The sequence below is a fragment of the Xiphophorus maculatus genome, chromosome 24, assembly GCF_002775205.1.
Source record: "Xiphophorus maculatus strain JP 163 A chromosome 24, X_maculatus-5.0-male, whole genome shotgun sequence".
Lineage (NCBI taxonomy): Eukaryota > Metazoa > Chordata > Actinopteri > Cyprinodontiformes > Poeciliidae > Xiphophorus > Xiphophorus maculatus.
This window is the reverse complement of record NC_036466.1, coordinates 6,462,427-6,483,792: the sequence shown is the minus strand read 5'-3', so window position 1 is coordinate 6,483,792 and position 21,366 is coordinate 6,462,427. Positions and strand designations below refer to the sequence as shown.

Genomic DNA, 21,366 nt, shown 5'->3' with positions numbered 1-21,366 from the left:
TGTTTTTTATTTCAGTCCTCCCTTCTGTGAGTTGCACAATGAATACATTTGCTGTAAGTCTTCATTTTCGACCATTCCAGCATTGAACAATTACCTGTACCTGGACGTGAGCCTGAAGAACCTGGAGCAGCGCGCTCGCCTCGTGAGCCCGGTGGTGCCCGCCGACGCCGGACCCCTCTGCCTCCTTTTCTCCTATCAGATGTGGGGGGACTCCCAGGGCAACCTGAACGTGTTTCTGCGGGACGACCATAATGACGAGGTCCTCCTGTGGTCGCTCCGCGACAACCACACCACAGTCTGGAAAGAAGGCCGGACCATCGTGCCGCGCTCCCCGAAAGAATTCCAGGTAGAAAATGGCTGAATTTATAGGTTAATAACAAAACAAACAAAAATAAAAAACACAGTCAGATTTATTCTTTTGGAGTTAGGTTTAAATTTAAAAAGTACACAGAGAAAAGTATTTTCTCTGCCGGCTGCTCGGTTGTTTGTTCTCATACATTTGTCAGAGACATCACAAGAAGTGGATGTTCTCATAAAAAAGTAAGCATAAGTGCTTGCAGTAAACTAAACCATTATTGCAAGTGCTGAGTGCAACCAGGTTCATATTAACTTTTTATCCTCCCTCCTTCTGTTTGTCCCTATTCTCAATTTGCCTCCGCCCCCTGCTCCGCCTTACCTTCATCTTGTCCTCTGTCTCATGCATTCTTCCGCTTCTCTGTCTCTTTTCTGGCTGCCAGGTTGTGATCGAGGGTTTCTTTCATCACAGCACCAGAGGACACATCTGGATAGACAACCTCCACATGAGTGCGAGCTCCCCTCTGAAAGAGTGCACAGGTACGTCGCATAATGCTATAGCTTGCCAAAATGGATTTTTAAATATAGAACGGAACATGCAAACCATCAACACATCCGTCATTGCTCACTCTGGTTGGCGTATCTTTGCAAAGTATTCACATCCCTTGGACTTTTTTTTTCATGTTACAACCACAAACTTTTTTTATTTTGTTCTATTTTATTGGTATTTAGTGTGATGAGACAACAAAAGTGGAGCGTAATTGTGAAGTAGAAGAAAGGTGCTTTTTTTCACAGTATCAACTAAATCCAAATGCATGCCACACTTTTCAGATTTACAATTGAAAAAAATAAAAAAATAACCATACAAGATTTTAATTCTATTTTATAATTAATTACCTACGTTATGTCATAAAAGCTCCACAAGGCCCTTTAATGGAAGTTTTTATGCAAAGTCGCTGTACGAAAACATTTTAGCCGCAAGGTCCTTGAACATTGATGCACATGAGGAGGTAAACACTTCAAACTCTAATCCTCCCCTCCACATCCCAGCTTTTGGAGATCGAAGAGCCCACCAACTGTAGAGATAAAACGAAGGAGAGGGGGGGGGGACGTCGTTTACTTCTTCACCAAAAAGAAAAGAAGAATAGGAAAAGTAGGCCATAAATGCCCCGTGGGTCTTGAAGATGCTAATCTATGTTTCATTAGATTTTTCCTCTTCCTCTCTGCTCCATCCATCTCTCGCGCTCTCGCTCCTGTCGTATTTTGTAAACAGAGCTTTTCCCGAACCGTCAGAGGGAATTACTAGAGAGGCTGTTTCCCAAGCAAACTCTGGGAGTGTAGGGCGTGAGTCGAGTACAAGCATAGCCTACTTAATCTGGCCCAAGCGGGGGCTTCAGAGAGGGTCTTAAACAGATCAGAGACCAAGCTGCAGGTTCAAAGCCAAACCCCAGCCATCATCTCTTTGGAGCTGGCCTCGCAGGTGGACTAGTGTATAATTAAAAGAAAATGCGTCTGGGGTTTGTTTTTTTTTGGATGCCTTTCCCTGCGCTTTCCGCCATTTTCTGTGTTTATAAATGTGTCACGAGAGTCCTGAGAGAGTCTATGTTGCCCATCAGCTTGGAAGGCGAAGATGACGGCCCTGCCTTCACATCTCCCCCTCCTGTTTTGCCTACTTCCTCCTGCCACTCCCATGGCATGCCGGGATGTTTCTTATCAAGAAACACAGTTGAGTTTTTCACAGCGCGTTTGTGTTCCCTCCAAAAAAATGGCTCTCGTTCCCTAGTTGTTTTCCCCTCGTTCCTTCTCTTTTAACCGCCCTCCCTTCAACACACACACACACACACGCTATCAAACACCTCCTAGGAAGCACACACAGCGCCGCTTTTTTTCTGTTTGCATTCCACACAATCAAAGTGAAGGTTCTGCTCCGTTAGTTTACAGCCACCCAGAACCTCCCAGCCTTCCCCAGTGTTGTTGGGAGTCCACCAGTAAGCACGTTCATGTAGCCCACACACACTCTGTCTGTCACCTTCTCACAACCAAACTCATGTCATGTAAGAAATTGCATTCCTCCCAAAAAGCTCAGTAAATGCCATTATTCACATTAGATATCAGGAAAATTTCATTTAGATAGTCTTGTGACATTTCTGTGACATTTTTCCGTCATATTAAGAGATTCTCTTCTTTTCTTGTCTGAATCTTGTCTCCCTGTCCTCATAGAACCCTTCTCGGCGTTTTCTCCAGAAAACCCAGGTGAGTTTGGCTTTTATAAGGATGTCACTTCCTAAATGTGGTCTTGCTTCCTGCCCGTCAGTATGCATCAACCCAGGGGAGAGGGGGGGTTCTCGCTTTGGTTGTCCAAACTGCACAATGAAAGATTACAATGCCTTCCAGTTTTGTCACACTACAACCAAAGAACTTCAATGAATCTTATTTGGATTTTAGGTAACAGAACAACACAAAGTAGAGCAGAAATGTGAAATAGAAGGAAAATACGTCAGTCTCTAGATGTGCAAGGCTGGTAGTGACACACCAGCCTTTGTATTGCAACTAATACAAAGTGTTGACACAGAGAAGGTTAATACAAACACATGAGATTTTTAATGACTACATTCCACTTTGTATTGGTCTGGCACATTAAATCCCAATAAAATTCATTGACCTTTGTGGTTGAAATGTGACAAAATGTGGGAAAGTCGAAAGAGTGTGAATACTTTCTGCAATGTCGCCTTAAACCTTTCCTTCACTGACGATGTTAAGTCTGCTGGAGCTGACCAGACTAAACTGCATTCATTTTTATCATCAGCCAGCATGAAGAAATCTCTAAACCTCCTACTAAAATGAAAACAATCACATTAGCAAAACACAATTTCAGTCTAAAAGTTAAGACAAGTTGCATAGTAGGTTAATTTTATCACCAACAAAGAATAAATCTCAAACTCTGTGTGCAAGGCAAGCTAAATCAAACCAACCTCATGCAGTCAGGTATTTGAAAAGAGCTTCATTCTCCCAGGTCTAGTCTACAGGATACAGCCTGAAGGGATTTAATAACTCCATGCCTCATGAAAAATGTTTAGAACATCCAAGGAGGTGGGGATGGGATGGGACAGGATTGGGAGGAGGGGGTCTCTTTTTGATTGATGCAAGTGTTTCAGCATCTCATAATGCCCTCCACTAAGATGCAGGCTTGTCTGGGGGTTTTTATTGCAGAATGTGATGCGTGTGCACTTCCCTGGCTTTCGCACTCCCACGCAAAATCCCCTAACTCTCGACGAACGCGCACGAGCGCTGGCGTTGACACAGACGCACGCGGCGGTTTTCCCAGCGGAAAGCAATCAGATAGAGTGACTGAGCAGCACTGAGCGCGGGTCCCTCCACTCTGTTACGTCTGATGAGTGTGTGCGGTGTGAAGTAGCAGGATCACGCACCATTTCCCTCTCTGTAATTATGTGACACGGTCCAAAAATCTGGAAGTATTGAGCTCTGCTTCCCCCGTCCCTAGTTCGGTGTGAGATTTCACACAGTTCATGTGGGTGCTAATTTATTCATATTCCCCAAATCTCATCTGGGTTTTATTTCAGCTGTACTTTAAAGGAGCATACAAGCATCTTGGAAGACGGTTAGTTTGTTCTTACCAAGAATTTAAGGAAGGAGAGGTTGGCGCCAGGGGAAGAAGCAGAGAGGATCTGTGGAGATGGTCTCTAAGGAGACAGTCCTTGGCTTTGAGGAGGAGAGGACCAGCCAGGATGGCTGATGAATGTGAAGAAGCCGAGACAAGAGAACAGGATAATTTACGAACTTGGGACAAATCAACCAACATGAGCCAGCTAAATAATTGGTCGTCCCACTGATTCCTGCATGGCTCCAAAGGCTTTATGTGGCATCTCGTGCCAGTGTGAAACAGGAAGAGGAAGCTCCTTAATTCAATGTGTGTGATTGCTTGTATAACTAATAGTTGTGGCTTCAGTTCACACCAAGTAAAATCACTGTGGCTTCAAAAAGACTTGCCTGCATTGCATCTGCCTGAATCAGCTATTGGACTGGTGTCAACCTAAATCTCTTGATGATCTTGGTGTGAAAAGTTGTCCTCAAACTGCAACCCCAGCTCCATGACAGAAGTAAATGCTTTCAATGTTTTAATTTCTTTTTTTATTATTTATGGCATTGAGGATTTGTTTTATCCTTTGCAACTGGCATGCTTGTGCATGCTCAAATGAGATGCACGCCTGCTGTTTGTGAGCTAAGAGATGAAGAAAAAAGAACATAAAGCAGCAAATTAAATGCAGAAAATAAACAAAAAAATGCCACTCCTCTCTTTTCCCATTGGCCAATCACTCTGTATTTCTCCACCAGGGGGAGGCGTTCCTGTGCCTCCCTTGCCCATCCACTGGTATTACATTATGGCCGCCGGAGGCGCCCTGCTTTTCCTGGCGGTAGCCATCTTGGTCAGAGCCCTCTGTTGCTGCCGACAACACCTGGCCACCAAGAAGAACCAGCTCTCCGTGGCCTATCACAGCTCCTCACAGTGCTTCCAGTACTCTAACTGGTCCACCAGTATGGCCACCCCAGGGGTGGAGCCAGTTCTGACAGTAAGGCTGGACAGCCGGGACCGACACCGCACCCTCTGCTAAAAACAGAAACACTTAGCTTATTGCACCGGTTAGCCATCTTGATGCCAACTTGTGATGTCCGTGGAAGTGCTGCAAAGACCGACAGATCCACTCCTGTTTACAGCTACTACGCTACCATGGTGATGGTGACACTAAGTGAAAATTTGCAAAGAAACACTCTGCACCTTTGTTTCATAAAGGAGTTTGCTCTTGACATTATCACACCACGCTGCCCCCGATGAGAGGGACGAAGTTATTTTTCCTGAACAGCTTGATTCGGACCATTTAGCAGCGTCTGGCTCCCTCGTAACCCTGACAGTCCGCCTGGAACGACCCCAGCATGGACTCAGACAAAGACATGTGTGCCTGTGGGTAGATGGGAGGGGGGCAGGCGAGAGGTCGAGCCAGCCAGAGCTGCCAAACGGCAAGGCTAAAACAAGACCCAAGAGACACAAAAAGGGGAGAAAACTGTTAGGCTGAGACACATTTTCTGTGCTGTAGCTGTGGAAATGATCTGGCAAGCCAGAAGAAAATACTGCTCATGGGGTCTCTGTATTAACAACGCAGGATAGCTGCAATGCAACTCACGCCAACGTGGAGGGCGATGCAGCACCGGATGGAAAGGAAGAAAATATGTTTCCATTGATCTTTCAAACACAGCATGTGCACATTTAAAACCAAAAAGAATGCAAATCCATCATACTTAAATCCCTGCATCGCAAAACGGAGATAACCAGCTTGTTTGATTGAGCGGCTCATCCTCTCCTGATAAAGGCATCAGTCGGTGATGGATGCAGCCGTCCTCAGTGTTTAGTGTTTTCATTCTGACTCTCTGGTGTATTAAAGCACGTTGTTCCACTCCCACTCGTGCTCCTTACCACCCACTCCGGTTGTTTCCCCCCTCACCACTCTCACCCCCCTCATCATGAGCTGCCCAGATGAAAGCCTGCGCCAGGCCGAGCCTTGTCATGTTTTTCAGTGCGACTATGTGCTTGTTGTTTTAAGGGGGATTGTAAATAGACACAGCTGTCGGCCATCACCACTTCTTACTTGATTTATGCTCCTACAAATCCCACAATGCCACAGGACCAGCTGGAGGCTGTTTTGCAGTGTATAAGCGTATCCTTGAAAGAAAGTTTCTGGATATTATGACTTCCAGTGGACAGATTTACAGGGTTTCTACACACAATACGCGTTTCCAGACTTTATTCTCAGTCATGTTGTTTTATCAATTCATCCATCCGTCCCACGTTTAAATTTGACCTTTGTAGAAATGTCCGTCATAAATTTATAGTTCAGTTTTTTTAGTCAAACATTAAAAATAACTTAAAACTCAGATGGGAAAAGTCCTGAATTTTGACATGAAAGACATGTAGGAACCCTTGACCCAGCTATTATGCTTGATTTCTTTTGTGCCATAAGACGCTATCAAAGACTGCAGATGCACTTTCTCCTGGTAGTTAACAGTCCTATATGTTTTCAAATTGAAACAGCTAATTCAAATGTCATTAAGTTCTGCAGAGGGCTTCCCATACATTTACATTTATGGACTCCGGCTTTGGATGCCACTGGCTTAACACAACAATAATAAAAAAAATATTGTTTATTAGCAATTTTGCAAAAAATGTGCCCGACTGGCACCAATTTTCCTCCCATCAGTTGCTCCAGAGCTGATAGGCTTTGACCTACGCTCAGATGGTTTGAATGAAATTGAAGCGTTTGCTCTGCAGCTTAATGGGGTACTGCACTCTGGGTCTGTCAAAACTGCAAAAACCCATCACCTTCTACCCACACCTCAGCAGAATACACCTCAGTCTGTTGACAAAACTACAAAGGTGCACTTTTTATTCCTCCGCTGTAGAGGAAAACTGTTTTTGGCACACTCTCACTTTGTGCTTTTAAATCAACTTGAGTAGAGAAGGACTGGACACCTTACTCAATCTATCCCAACACCATTACCCACCAAGCTTCTAATAGCAGTAATTAGTTAATGGATGGATAACATTTATTAAGGCTGCGGTAAGCACTTTTTCCTCCCATCTGCTGCGCCTCCGTCGCTCGGTTCGTTGCCAACCTCCGTTGTCCTGGCAACCGTGTTAATAATGCCATCGGCCATCAAAGACCTCTAGATCTAGTCGTATCCCTTGCCAAGCAGCTACTCCCACTCCTGAACACTCGCCAAGAGCAGCAAACACAGACAGACACAAAGAAACAAAGTTAAAACTCAACCAAAGTGCTGCTTCTATTAGTAGTTTACTCATGTTCTAATTCAGACATTGGCATCAGGTCTAAGTTCAGGCCACCTGCCATGTCAACGAGTACGGCAGGCATAAGCACTACTTTGTTGATTGTAAACGTTGCCAATTTTTTTCTTTCTTTAATTGTCAAATGCACTGCTCTTAACCTTGACAGCAATGATTTCAACATTGATATTGTGTTTTGACTTGTCCTGGCACAGAATGAGCAGTCTTATACAATCTTTATCAAATGTGATGACTGTGTGTTTGACAGGAATGTATCTTAATGAACTTTCTCTATAAATAAAGTCATATTTTTCTATTTTAAAAGCACTCATTTGTCTGTTTTATTTTCTTATACTGGCACAAAAAAATATGATGTGTAGGTGAATTTATTTGGTATATTCACAAGGGTACTGATCTTGTAAATATACCTATCTTAGGTATTATGGCACAAATAGCTAATTTCCACTTTTGATTGTTTATTCTTGTTAGCATAGGTATTGGAATGAAATGGAGCTAAAGACACAAAAGCCATGTTTGAAACCGTTCAGTGATTCACTTTATACGTCTCTATATTTTACAGTAAAAGTAGTGGCCAGTCATTTTGCTTCTTTGTCATTTCATATTAAGTCATTTCATGTCCAAAAAGGGAGGTTTATTATCAGTCACGCCCACCTTAGGAACCTTTGAAACCTACTTTGAGAACCAATGATTTTAATTTTCTATAGAACAGTGAACTCCCATCTATTTGTAGTTCAGTATTTGCTAATTGATCTATTTGAAGCTTTTTCTATTAACTGGTGTTTGCAAAGCAGCCAGTCTCCCCAAGAACAGAAATAAAGAAGACCGTAGCTATCAGCTACAGTGGCAGTGCCAACATGACTCCCACTGTGCCTATTGATTTATAAGGTATATTTAGTATTTGAGCTATTAAAACAGGCAGTTATATGCGTTTTTACAGTGGGTCTTGCAAATTTCAGCTTTCATGGAAATACCAGGGTCTACTGTACCTTAGTATTTGGAAGTGGAGTCAAAAACTCTGAGATCAACTCCGCAGTAAAAAGAAATATGGTGTAGTATGAAGTATTTAGAAAAATTCAACAATATACTCAACTTGCAGTAGACTAGGTCTGAGCATAAACATGTGCAGATAAAATGAGTGTATGAATCGGTAAAGGGGCAAACTAACCGGAAGAGCACAACAGTTGAGCAAAGCACTAATGTATTGCTAATATTAGTATGGCAATGAACACTCTCCTTAGATTTATTTAGGTACATGTTCCGATGTATCCTGCTAGTGTTTATTTGTTTGACACATGACCGGGAATATTTGGAGGGTAATTATACAGTACAATAGGTCTGGAGTGCTGTTCCAAGTAGAAAAACAGCTGGCTTTGGGTGATGTGAAACATTTTGTAACTTCTTTGTGAACTTCAGTGCCCTAGTTTTTTGTTTTAAATACATTTTGATGGGTTCGGCTTTTACTCTTACTGCCATGTTTCATCATATTCAGAGTTTTTGTGCCAATCAAGAAAACAAAAAACACTGTGTCATTGCACAAGAATAAAGCTATCTGACACATATGTAACATTTAAACACAAGATCAGCTTTTATTCTTTGGCATCAAGTTTTATAGGATTTCTTTTGGATGAGTGTGAAAAGTTGGTGTAAATTGATTTGCTGCTAAAGATCCCATGCTTTTCTTTGACAGGTACCAGACACATTGGAGATGGGAGACTTTCCATGGGCAGAGACCCTTTTGGCAGTGGTAAGGCACATCATTCACATACCAAAATACACTCATCCATGGCTTTATTAGGTACACTTTGTTAATACGAGCTTGGACTCCCTTGTGCCTCAGGAACACCTTTAATTTTTATATAGCATCACAAAGTTCCTGCTGATATTTTGGCTGCACATCGAGGATGCAAGTCTCCCGTTCCACTGCATGGATGAATATCTAGTGTCTGTTAGTACGTTGAATTAATTACTCATTGTCCTGTTCAAGAATCCAAGTTGGGTTTTGATTTTAGCTTTCTGACATCATCCTGCTGGAAATAGCCTTCAGCAGATGGGTACAGTGTGGTCCTACAGGGGATTGACACGGTCAGCAATAATAATGAGGCAAACTGTGGCAGTTACATGATGTACAACTGGTACTAATGGGCCCAAAGTATGATTCAAGCCTGTGTTGATTACACCACTTTCTAACCCTACTATCTGGATGTTACTGCTGAATTTGAAATTCAGCGGACCAGCCATGTTCTGAAGTCTGAGTGGACACGTGTGCATACAGTATCTTCAATTTCTGGTCTTTAGCTGACCTGCTATGTACCTTGGTTGTAACAGGTGCTTATCTAAGTTAGTGTTGTCTTTCTATCTTTTAACATCACTCTATCCATTCTTCTTTGACATCAGAAGGGTTTTTTTGTCCACTCAACCGTTACATACTCTGCCTGTTCTGTTTTTCAAACCTGTAAACTGCGTCATAAAAACTCAGACCAGCTTCTCAGGCACCAATGACCGTGTCATATTGAAAGTCACTTTCTGTCCCATTCTGTGGCACAGTTCAAACTTCAGCAAGGTGTCTTCACCATGCCTACCAAAGGGACTGGCTGGTTTGAAGTTGAGCAGGTGCACCTACTAAAACGTCTGCTGAGTGCATGAGTTGTCTACTGGCATTTTACTTTTGCAAATACCTTATTTTTCTCATCTACTCTCCTCTACCTGTCTTAGGTTTGCATATCCCAGAGTGGAACGTGCCCACGTCCCCATCGTCTGATCCTCCAGTGACACACACCTCAGAAAAAGACAACTCGTGGTTATACACATTGGACCCCATCCTGGTCACAATCATCGTCATGAGCTCCCTGGGCGTCTTGCTCGGGGCAGTCTGCGCCGGCCTCCTCCTGTACTGCACGTGCTCCTACAGTGGACTCTCGTCACGATCCTCCACCACTCTGGAGAACTACAACTTCGAATTGTACGATGGCCTCAAGCACAAAGTCAAACTCAACCAGCAGCGCTGCTGCACTGAAGCATGAGAGAAGTGATGAGGAAAAGATACAGGCATTTTGTGAAAATCTCTCTCTATTTTCTTCATCTTTGCCAACTTTAGTGTTCCTCAGTGGTGGAGGTCTCAGTGAGAACTTGTTTGGAAAACAAATCACCGTCCAGTATTGGCAGTTGTTTCTGCAAATGCATCAACGACTGAGACCAGTGTTACCTCCATCGACTGCTTCACTGCAGGGATGACAGGCCTCAAACACTGAATATCAACACATATCAATTGCTGAATCCTGGGTCACAAAAAGAGAACTGCTTCTAAATGCATCATAGATATGTCTAGTTTTGCAACTGGATACTGTAAACTACAGACAGATTTGGATACATTGTGTTGGAAAGGTGGTAGGATAGGAATAAGTTTAGAAAAGAGTATTTTTTGATCACCTGTGAACACAGTGGCCTAGTACTTAGCTCCTTTGTAAGGCCCCTTGACTCTTTAGTTCCTGCTACACACTCAGTTGGCCCGTTAATTTCTTTCCCTCTGTGGTATTTTTAGTTGAGTTTCTACTCAATCACTTTATTTTTGTTTAATGTTTTCTTTCGGGCCAGTTGCCAGTCCTGTGGTTAAAGATAAGTTGGGGAAAAAAGAGGTGAAGAAAGTATATATAGATATATATGTATGCGTGTATGTGTGCGTGTGTATGGGTGTATGTAGAGGTAGGGAGGGAAACATTCTTTTACTGATGGAAAGGTGTTATTGTTAGATTTAGTTGTTACTGATTCCTGTCGAAGAGAAGGTCGTGTTTACATTGGCGGCAAATCAGAAAAGGTCAAGGAGATTTGGACGGTGCAACCTATGGATTGCTGGTTGGGGCAGAGACCGAAACCCTGAAGGAAGTGAATCAAACGAAAGAACAAACAAGACTGTGACTGATAGAGCACTCGAATTCCCCATGCTTCTCCCTCCCAGGAGCTATTGCTCGCTCTGTGCTTTCAAAACACAAAAAGAACAAATGGGATCAGAAACAAACCATAGACATATCCGATCAACAGAGCGACTGTGTACCCAGATGCACAACAAGCCTTAAAAGCAAAGCATTGTGTGTGGAAATGCTGGGGGGGGGGGAAGGATTGTCGAGGCAACATTGAGACATTTTTACACGTGGACCTCAAAAGCCATGATTTAAAGGACCTATTCCATCTTTCCTCCAACACACACAAGCATCCACCTCAATTTATTGACTAATGGTGGCCTACTTTGGGAATCTTTTCTTTTTTATCACTGCGTACCAAGGCAAGCTTTTTTTGTCATTGCTTTTTTATGCATTTGTTTTATGACATGGTTTTGAACCAGTCAGAGACTTGTAAGCCATGAGTAAGAAAGAGGACGAACAAGAACGATCTCAGCATTCATTCCTGAGCACATGAATACACAGACACTTCACTTGTGCAGTTGAATGTAGATATCTACATACACTGCATAACCTTTTTCTCCATCGCCCAACAATAAATCCAACTAAACAGTCACTGTCATAAGTCAGTTACCAAAAATAATTTTCAATGGCTAAATGCCAGAATAATGAGAAAAAAACATTTTTAAACTGTGTGAATTGGTTCACACCGCAAGCTTTCCTCAATAGTTTGCTGAAATTTTGGCCTATTGCTCAAGACAGAACTGGTGAAACTGTCAGGTATGTAGTATGTCTCGATTCCACACAGCTTTTCAGCTCTGCCCACAATTTTCTATGGGACTACGACACTCCAAAACATTTATTTTGTTGTCCTTAATCCACTTTGTAACTAACTTGACACTATGCTTAGCTTCAAGGCCAATCTGTAAAAATTTCCACGTAATTTTCTTTAACTTTAATACAATCTATTTTGTGAAGTGCACCAGTTCCTTCACTTCTGGATTTAATAACCGTATATGGTAAAAGTTAGTCAGACAACAATGAAAAAAGGTTGTGCATATTTTTACAATGTGTGTATATATCTGGTTTCAACTGAATGTACTGTTGTATATACAGAACATTGAGTACACAATCAACCCGTAATGTTTGGACACACACATGCCTGTTTTAAACACCCACTCCAGCTTAGAAATGAAATTCAATGGATTCACTGTAGAAGCGCACCCATCTCATTCACCCTCACTCTCGGCATCTTTCGTCCTCGGAGGCCCACATTAATGGACCCCACTGACTCTCTTCAAAGTGCCTTGGAGCCTCGGGGATCCAGCTTGCCTTTGGAGCCGGTATAAAATATACTCATTTGACACTGACAGTGACAGTCACAGCGCCCTCTTCTGCCTGGGAGGGCTAAGAGGAAAAAAAAAAACTTGAGAGGACAGGATTCCCCCGCCCCGTTTTTTCGCACTACTAGGACTGCTGTTGTTGTTATTTTAAAGGGGTCTTTGTACAGAAATGCTCTTTTTATGATTGTTATTATAATTATTGTTATGATTATTTAATAAAGGATTTATACCATACTACAGAAAGCACTGACCAATACTGTATATAATAGGTTCTTCCTTTCTAATTACCAGCCGAGACTTTCAGCTAATCTTTCACTTTTAATTACAAAAGGGTTACACACAGGAACTCGCTGCTTTTCTGGGCAACATGCACATACATAGGAGCGTGTTGCCTGCCTGCCTGTTCCATTTGGCCTCTAATCTCCCCATGATGTCCCATTAGTCGGGACCTCTGGTGGCCCTCATTTAGGAGCGCCAACATCAAAGCTTTGAAGTGCCCGCCGTCTCAGAGACACACACTCTTACAGTACGCAAGCAATTACACTGTTTCCCTTTTATACAGCTTGCTGGGTCTCCCACACACGGTTCCATTTATCCACATAAGCTTTCCACACCTAAATACAAGCCTTGTTTGCAAATGAAGTGCAGACTATGTGTTTTTGTTTACTGTTAGTCCACTGTGACTGCCTTACTAAATGTGTACGGGACCGGATATTTGTGCTTAATAGAAATACAACATTTTGAAGATACGTTCACGTTACTTCTAAAAAAGAATTTATACCCTCACATTTTCTCACATTACTTTGTTAAACGTCAGTGTATTTCTTGAAATATTGGTAGTGCAGTAATTGTAAAGTGGAAGAAAAATGACGCATCAGAACAGTACGCAATAAAAGCAGCGATCCAAGCCGTACTGTCACTTTTTGGGGTTTGCATTGTATTCATGATGAAGAACCATTTTTGTCAGGATAATCTTACTTTTGTAATAAGCCAATTAATAATGTGCTACTTACTTCAGGCCACTCTTCTATAGGTAAAACATTTATTAATTGGACAAATAATAGTGATCTATGCAACTCCTCCAGTTGTCCTCGGCCTCTTGGCTGCCTCTCTGATTGTTTGCTCTTTTTGCCATGGCATGTCAACAACAAAACATGAAAACCATAATTTTGCCTCTACCGTAATTTGACAACATAGAAAAACATTGTATGAATACTTTCACAAAGCCCTGTGTAGAGGACTATTTTGTCGCTGCTTTTCCACACTATCATTATTGCCTGTTAGTAGAAGCCATGTTAAACACAAGTTGGCGTTAAAACTAAATGGAGCCTGTAGCACATTATGAGTCATTCAGATCAGAACATGAGGTGTTGCCGCAGCGCAGCGGTGATGGCAGTGGTTGTTAGCACACTCCTGGTCCATGGAATAGCAGGCCAATTACCATCTCCGGAATAAAAAAATCTCTTACAACCCTCGGTCTGCTGGAGGAATACGATGCCATCTGCTCACAGGTTTGATTGATCCCGGCAGAACAGTCACCACCACATCATAGGAATAGATGCCGACAGAAAATTACCAAAGGAGCCAGATTGTCATTGTTCCATACTGCCTCTTGTTTTCACAACCAAATTAATCCTAATTTTTTTCTTTCGTCCCTGTTGATGTGTGTGTTACCCAAATGTTGTTTTTCAGAGCTTTTATCAGTCTGCAATGGCGCACTACAGGGGCCCTTTCCTTTAGTTGTCAGATCAGAGAAGGCTTTTTTGACTCTGAAGCCAAGGCGATCATCAAAGAGAAGAAAACTCTGGCGCCCTGTAAGTTGATAGGCAAGATTGCTGAGGGTCGCGCTACATGAAGTGACTGAAACACAGCTAATTAATCTGGGGAATATATATCAGACTCCAAGAGAGGGCATACAGGAAGAACGCCAGTCAACACAGTTCTTGGAGGAAACTTTGTTTGGTCTACTAACTTTATCATGTTGTGTTTCAGGGGTTTTTTTCACTACAAAGGCCTTTGACTTTGCTACTACAAAGTAAAGGACATCAGTTTTAAGGTTTGCCCTTCACTTCAGGTTTAGACCTGGATAACATTAACATATTAAGCATGCCAAAGACTGCCTCATACATTATAAAAAGTTTCGACACATTTCGATGGAGCTTGCCTAAACCAAAGAATTGATAAAACAGGAGGATGGATGAAAAAACAGACACATGATTGATTGGTGGCTGAATGGATGGATGGACATATAAGATGGAGATTGTTAAAACATCCGCTACATTTTTTCCTTATTTCTCCAAACTTGGAAAACATTTCAAACGAATCCCAGACATTTCCATATTCTTCCAGACTGTGTAGGAACCCTGTATAAATAACAAAATCCTCTACCCCTCCTCACCTTAAATCATTGCTGAGTCTGCTAGAAGAGAACCACCTGGAGACTCAAAGTCTAGGATACTTTAATCTGCATCCAAAGTACTGTCACAAGCCAGGAGCCCGATTTTGTACACATGTATGTACGGGGGCTGACGGCATGCTTATATTTTTACATTTTTAGATCATGCATGCACGACCACCACAAACCCACCTCTCTAAGGTCTTCCTGGGAAGGGGGCCCAGATATCCTTGGCTTGCCAGTGATTCAAAGTACCTATATGGGTCAATGTGGAGAGGGCTGGGGGACGTTAGGAAGACGGGAAAAGATGGTGGTTCAACAGGGCCTCTGTGGCAGCATGCCTGCCAATAATTGCCGACCTAATGACAACAAAGGGCTGAATCTTGGCATTTAGCAAACCATTTCTCTCCTTTCTCTTGGAAAATATCATCTGCTACCCTCCAGAGGATACTGTGTCCAAAAACAAATACGTGGAGGAAGTGATTTAAAGCCAGAGCTACAAGTAGGCCAAAAGTGATGTCATTGTGAAGCAGGACAGAAGAAATGAACATATAACTGTAAAGTCTAACCTACAGCATTTTTAATGGCTTGTAACCAAAGACTGTACCTCTGATGAGTTCAGTCACTGCATTTGATTTCCCAGAAGATTCTCAGCACTGACATTTTCTCTATCAGCACATCTGAGCCAGCCTTTCTGTCTCAAGCTATTAAAGCACTCGGGCATTTCCTCATAACTGAACTTTTATTGTAGACACACAACATGACCAGTGGCCCTATGAGGCAGGCCACCTGTTCACACCACTTCAGGCTGCTGTGTTTACAATCACAGTTGCCCTATATAGACCAGGAACCTTGTTATCAGGCACAGCAGGAGGCCTTGCACAGTCGGCACAAACCATCTGTCTGGAGCAATGACGGTTGAGTTTGGGAAACTGTCGCAGTTATCATAGATCTTGACATAATAGATCTATTACATTTAGGTTTATCATGTTAAATTGCTTACCAAATGAGAAAACTGATTTGTTGTTCTATTTCCATGGTCTGGAAATCTCTTTTTTCCATAGTACTGCAAATCAAAAGGGCTTTTTTGAAATCTGCTTTGTAGTTTACAGCAATAAAACACATTCTTGACAAAAAAAGATCCATTTACAAAAGAATAGATTGTTTTGTTGATTAACGTGTTGGTACTTGAAGGCAACCACAAAAATGATTGAGTCATCATTCTTACTTTTGCTCCAGTATTATGAAACTATTTGAATTTTGGCTTCACAACAACTGAATGCCTAGACTTTGGGTGTTGTTTGTTAGCATAAAGTTGCTCAGGTAAGAAAATGCATTTTACTGTGGTTTTTACTTTTTATATGTTCTCCATCTACTGACATCTACAAATTGACAAAATTATAAAAACTAACACTCTCCACTGATGTTTCTGTTGTGTGTTTACTAGGGATATGACAGTACACAAAAACCAGGGTTTGGTAAGTACCATCGTTGGTAAATTTTATATATATTTCCTGTTTGTTTCCTTGTGCCACGCAATTAAAATTCTTCGGAAATTGCTTTGTAACCCTTTGTAGACTGATAGATGCCAATGACTCCTTTTGCCTACTTCAAGATGGGAGACAGTTTCTATTTAAGCAATAATACTACTAGTCATTTCTTTCTTTCGACAAAGATAGAAGGTCAAAACCCAACTTAAAGAGTAGAGGTAAAAATTACGGTATATATGTCCTTTCGATTGGTAGAACTATTTTCCGAGAGTAAATATGTGGTCTTTGTATTTCTGCTTTTATTATAAAGCAACTGCAGACAACAGAAACTTTTAACACAATCCCATTCTCAACAAAGATAAAACAAGGTCTCTGAAATCTCAATCACTAAAGTCTTGAACCTGAGAGGAAGAGCAGCTAAAAATGTACCTGTCAGTCAAAAGTAAAGGAAAGCTGTTAGTGGAGCAATCACGCCTGACAAGTTGTCAGGGTCTGAGCGTTCTTTGCCAAAACATCTTATAGCCTCTGTAATAGTCTGCTCAACGCTGGCACCTCAGACAATTCTTCTCTCCGAAGCTGTCAGATCATTTCAGCTGGGCTGACTTGTAAAGCCTGTTATTATTTGAACAAGCGTGTCAATAATAGAATAAAAAATAAACTTGTATTTAGTGAAAAGTTGTGATCAACCAACAATGACAAGAGGATGACGTGCTTAAGAATGTGTCTGGGACAAATTCAGTAAGAAGCTGACTGCTTAAAAGGAAACAAGATAGAAATAACATTGGCTTAATGTCTACAATGCAAAATGTTACCCCAGTTTAAGTTTTAAATTCAAAACGGCCCCTCATAACTCTTTAAATCCGAGCTTTTTTATCTAGTCCGCTGAGGCAAAAATCAAAAATTGCACTTTGAAGCCATCTGTTCCCAAATAATTGACGATTCTCTGCTTCAAAAAAGACAGAACCTCCAGAGTCTCCCTGGCTCAGCTCATAAATCTGCTCATCTGCAACTAATTAACTCCACAAGTAACGTGTGTTTACCAAGTGGCTTTGAATAAGCAGCTGCAGCAGTCCTACTTTGAACTTGGACACTGTAGCATGTCAGCAAAGACAGAAAAAGCTGAATAAAATAATACACCTTGAGTATTTAAAACGATGCTTTTGAGGAATATAGTATTGTATCTTGGGCAATTGTCTCTTTTTTTTCGGCATCATACCCGAAGGATAAAAGGAGCTTGGATTTTGCATGTAGTCAGATTTAAGCATAAACCCACATACTGCAACTCTTCAGTCTGCAGGTGTATACCCCTGATTCTTAAAACTGGTAGTCCTCTGCTGTATTTAATAGCACTTTGAATAAGTGTTAGCATTACGGTAAGTACGAACTATTAACTTTATGGCTAATACTGTAAATACTAAAAGCCAAAGGAGTTATTAATGCAAGAATGGGCTGGAGAATTATCTGGAGGGCATGACTCAAAACTATTAACAAAAATTCACCTATGGGTGGAATTTTTTTTTTTTTTTGCAGAGTATATCTAAAATGTTATAAAGTAAATGTAGCTAGGTGTAAGGCAACTTGACACACTATTCGCTGGAGTTTGCAAAGCAACCAATCCAGGAGTGTCATTCATTTTCCTTGTTGCTATTTTGCTCCATCCCCAAGAGCAGAAATAAGGAAAACAGTAGATATACGCTTGTTATAGGTTTCCACTATATGTATGAAAGCATATTAGGTGTTTGAACTATTAAAATAGGCAGTTATTAGCTTTTTTAGCAAAGTATTTTATATGACAATTCGTCAAAATGGTCAAAATATCTTAATCTTAAAATAAATTTTAAGAAAAACTGCATTAAGCCCAATGGTCAGGTTGTCAGGTGGTGGTAGATAAAGAGCTTTTTTTTCTAAGATGGCAACATCTTTTTTCCTTTTTCTTAATGCAAAAAACTGACTCGTATTTTGAGATGAGACTGCAGCTGTCACTCACTGGCTCTTTCTTGTTTTTGCTCTCCCGGTGGTTTCATGATTGGATCATAAGAAGTGTGAGCTGTGAGGAAAGTGATGGGGCAAGGGGGAGATTAGTGCCAGAGAGGCCTGTGTCCATGGGAAGCCTCAGCAGAGAGCTCTCTGTTTGGTTAATGCACCTCAGCTCTGTGTATAACTCCAATCTTCTGAGGACGGTTATATTTTATTCCTTATAGGAGGCAGAAATAATGCTACAAGAGCATCCTTCTCTCTGAGGTAGCTCCGTATCACAGTGCTCAGAGTAACTGCACCCAGGAGGAAAAGAGGATTTTCAGCCTCATTCATCCGCGTTGAGCTCCAGCTAAATATCAGTCAAACAGCCAACTTAGCAATCCCTTCCTCTCTCTCTCTTTTTTTTTTTCCCCTCCATATCAGCCCAGCACACTCACACAGACGCTCTCGCCCTGGCGGCAGATTCATGGGACATTTGCAGTAGGCGTTTTGGAGATTTATCGCCCCACATTCCTCTCTGCCTTGCATTGTTTTTCACCTGAATTTTTATATCACACTTTAAATCTCTCAGTAGCGAAAGGCTTGAAACTGCAGCACCCCCACCGGCATTAGAGCTCTCGCGCCGAAATATTTATGCAGGGATATAGAGAAAAGGCACTAAAAGATGAAAATACGACAATTGGAGCAATCCTTCATGCAGCACGGAAAAGTGGGGGGCCCTGCTAGATTTGCTTATCGGTGCCTCTGAAACTACGGTTTGGGTCCTCTGAGGCATAACAGCATCAGGCCACTGGGACACAAGCATGGAGTAAAAGTAAACACATCACAGGAGAGCATAAGCAAGTTGTAAACAAACCCTTCCTACAATGACCAGGCTTTCCATATATGCAGTGGATAGAACAACAACCTAACAATCAAATCCACCTACAAAGGCTGCTGCAAATATCAAATCAATATCCTGTCTTTGTCTTTGACACAATGTTAACATGGCGTCATCATGGGATTATTTGTAACAGTAATAACCTCCAGAGAGCATTGCCAGGGGAGCATCCACCACCTGCCCTCCTCTCTGAACGAGTTAGGAGGGGAAAAACAAGAACTAAGATGTGTGAATGGGTGTGTTTGGAAATTTCTCCCTCAAAAACTACTTTTATTCCAACAAATACTTAAGTAAAAGTACTAGTTATGATTTCAGATTTTTATTTGTAAACATTTTTGAAAGCCACCTAAGAGAAGCTTCACCTCCTACCAGGATAACAATCTTAAGCTTAAAGCCGGAGCGCCGACAGAACGGTTATGTCAAAGTATAATGATATGTTAGAATGGGTCCGGTTCAAGTGAGCTGAGTGTCACAGCCTCCCTGTTTATACTTAATTATATTCAGTTTAAATATAAAGCAGCATTTCACAACATGTTTTGTCTGAAGACACTTTACAAAATGTCAATCCAATTTATACAGACAGATTAAAAGTTTAATACATCCATTAATTCAAATTATCCGAGTTATTAAACCATTTTTACTTCAGTTTCCTTTTTATGCTGAATGCTATACATGTCCTCACAAAAACTGATTTCAAATTGTGCTGAAGTGATCACAAGTTTGACCTTGTTAATCATTTAATACTGAAATATTAAAAGACACTATAGTGGAATTGTGTCAGAATTAAACCAAATGTGCTGTATTAGCTATCAATAAAATGTTATTGTGTGGCTGTGACGGGGCTGAGGACTCGCCAACATTCATGTTAGTTAATACACAATTTACACATAAAAAGTACATATTAAAATAATGCCAAACTCACCGCTGGTGTTTAAATAATGTCATGGATGAAATGGCCTCCAAAATGTCCTCTGTTACCCAGATTTGCATCTTCAGTATTTCACGGGTCATCTAAACACCGAAAACAGGTTTAAGATGGCGAATGGATTATAAATACTTATCAGCCACGGGCGGCTGGTCTGGTGGAAAACGTCTTCAAATCTGAAAACGTTTCTCAAAAGTCCAAACAAATAAATAAATTAATAAATAAAACGCAAGCTTCTGAAACTAAATTTCTCAGAATTCAAAAAGTCACATACAAGCCGAATAAAAGCAGCGTGGCTTTCAAGCTTGAGTTAATTCTGAGAAAAAGTTAGATTCTTTTTTGTTTGTTTGTTTCTAGTGGCCCTAATCCTCTTCTGTAGCCTTTTTACTTCCTGAGTTTTTTTAAATATAAAATACTAAAAAAGCCCATCCTCAGTACAGGTTCTGTAGTCATTAAATAAAACTGTCCTGGAATAGTTTGAAACAAAGCATCCCAAAAAAATTAAAGATTAAGGACTACAATAATTCATTTGTAAGGAAATGTGCACGTGGCTAATGAACCAGAATTTGGCAACTCTCGTTAAGAAATTTCTTCAAAACCTGATCCAACCTAAAAGTATAGTTAAAAAAAAAAAAAAACGCAAACTGTTCTCTTAATTTAACAAAGGTTATAAACTTCATTTAAAAATTGCATCCACTTGACCTGTTTTCCGATAATTAACAAGATCTCAATAAAATATGGCTTCCACAACATCATAAAGCTCAGCAATGCGTATTAAGATTACAATTAAAGTCCTCCTGTCTTCAATAACGTCAAAAAATGTTAAAATATATGCAGTATGTAGCATGCATGAACTCTTCCAAAACGTAGATATATTGTATGTGAGGCATTCTGAAAGAATTAAGAGAGTAAGAATGATTCCAAAACAGCTGCTGCTTGTTTTTGAAACTTATACTGTCAGTTCCAATATGCTTTGAATGAAACCGCAAGAAATACTTCCAGTATTCCCACGACCCCCAACCAAATAAATATCCTCCCTCAGCTTGACACCAGTGAGAGCTCTTCTCTCCAGATGCTCTGTCTGTCTTGTAACTTTCCCCTCCACCCGCCATCATCCTCCCCTTTCCACTCCTACAGCCCGCAGGAGTGCGACGCTACCTGCATGCAATCAGAGCATGCAGATGCAATGAACGTGCCACCATAACCGGCACGTTCACGTCGCAGTGATGAATGGCCCCCTTCTCTCGCTAATGCAGGAAAGCGTTATCCATCACCACCCAGCCCAAAGGAAAGAG

At 41.2% G+C, this 21,366-nt stretch overlaps 1 protein-coding gene across 2 annotated transcripts in view; it reads left to right on the top strand.

Annotated features, from left to right (window-relative positions):
• nrp2 (neuropilin 2) overlaps positions 1-12,643 on the top strand; it is a 68,177-nt gene extending 55,534 nt beyond the window's left edge. The window contains exons 14-18 of one of the 2 annotated variants that reach the window (XM_023329461.1): positions 81-346; positions 738-834; positions 2,515-2,547; positions 8,856-8,912; positions 9,881-12,643. In XM_023329461.1, the coding sequence (XP_023185229.1) occupies positions 81-346; positions 738-834; positions 2,515-2,547; positions 8,856-8,912; positions 9,881-10,188 (761 nt within the window). In that variant the 3' untranslated portion in view covers positions 10,189-12,643. The other variant, XM_005807991.2, reaches the window with a different exon arrangement.
• The last annotated feature ends 8,723 nt before the right edge of the window (positions 12,644-21,366 follow it).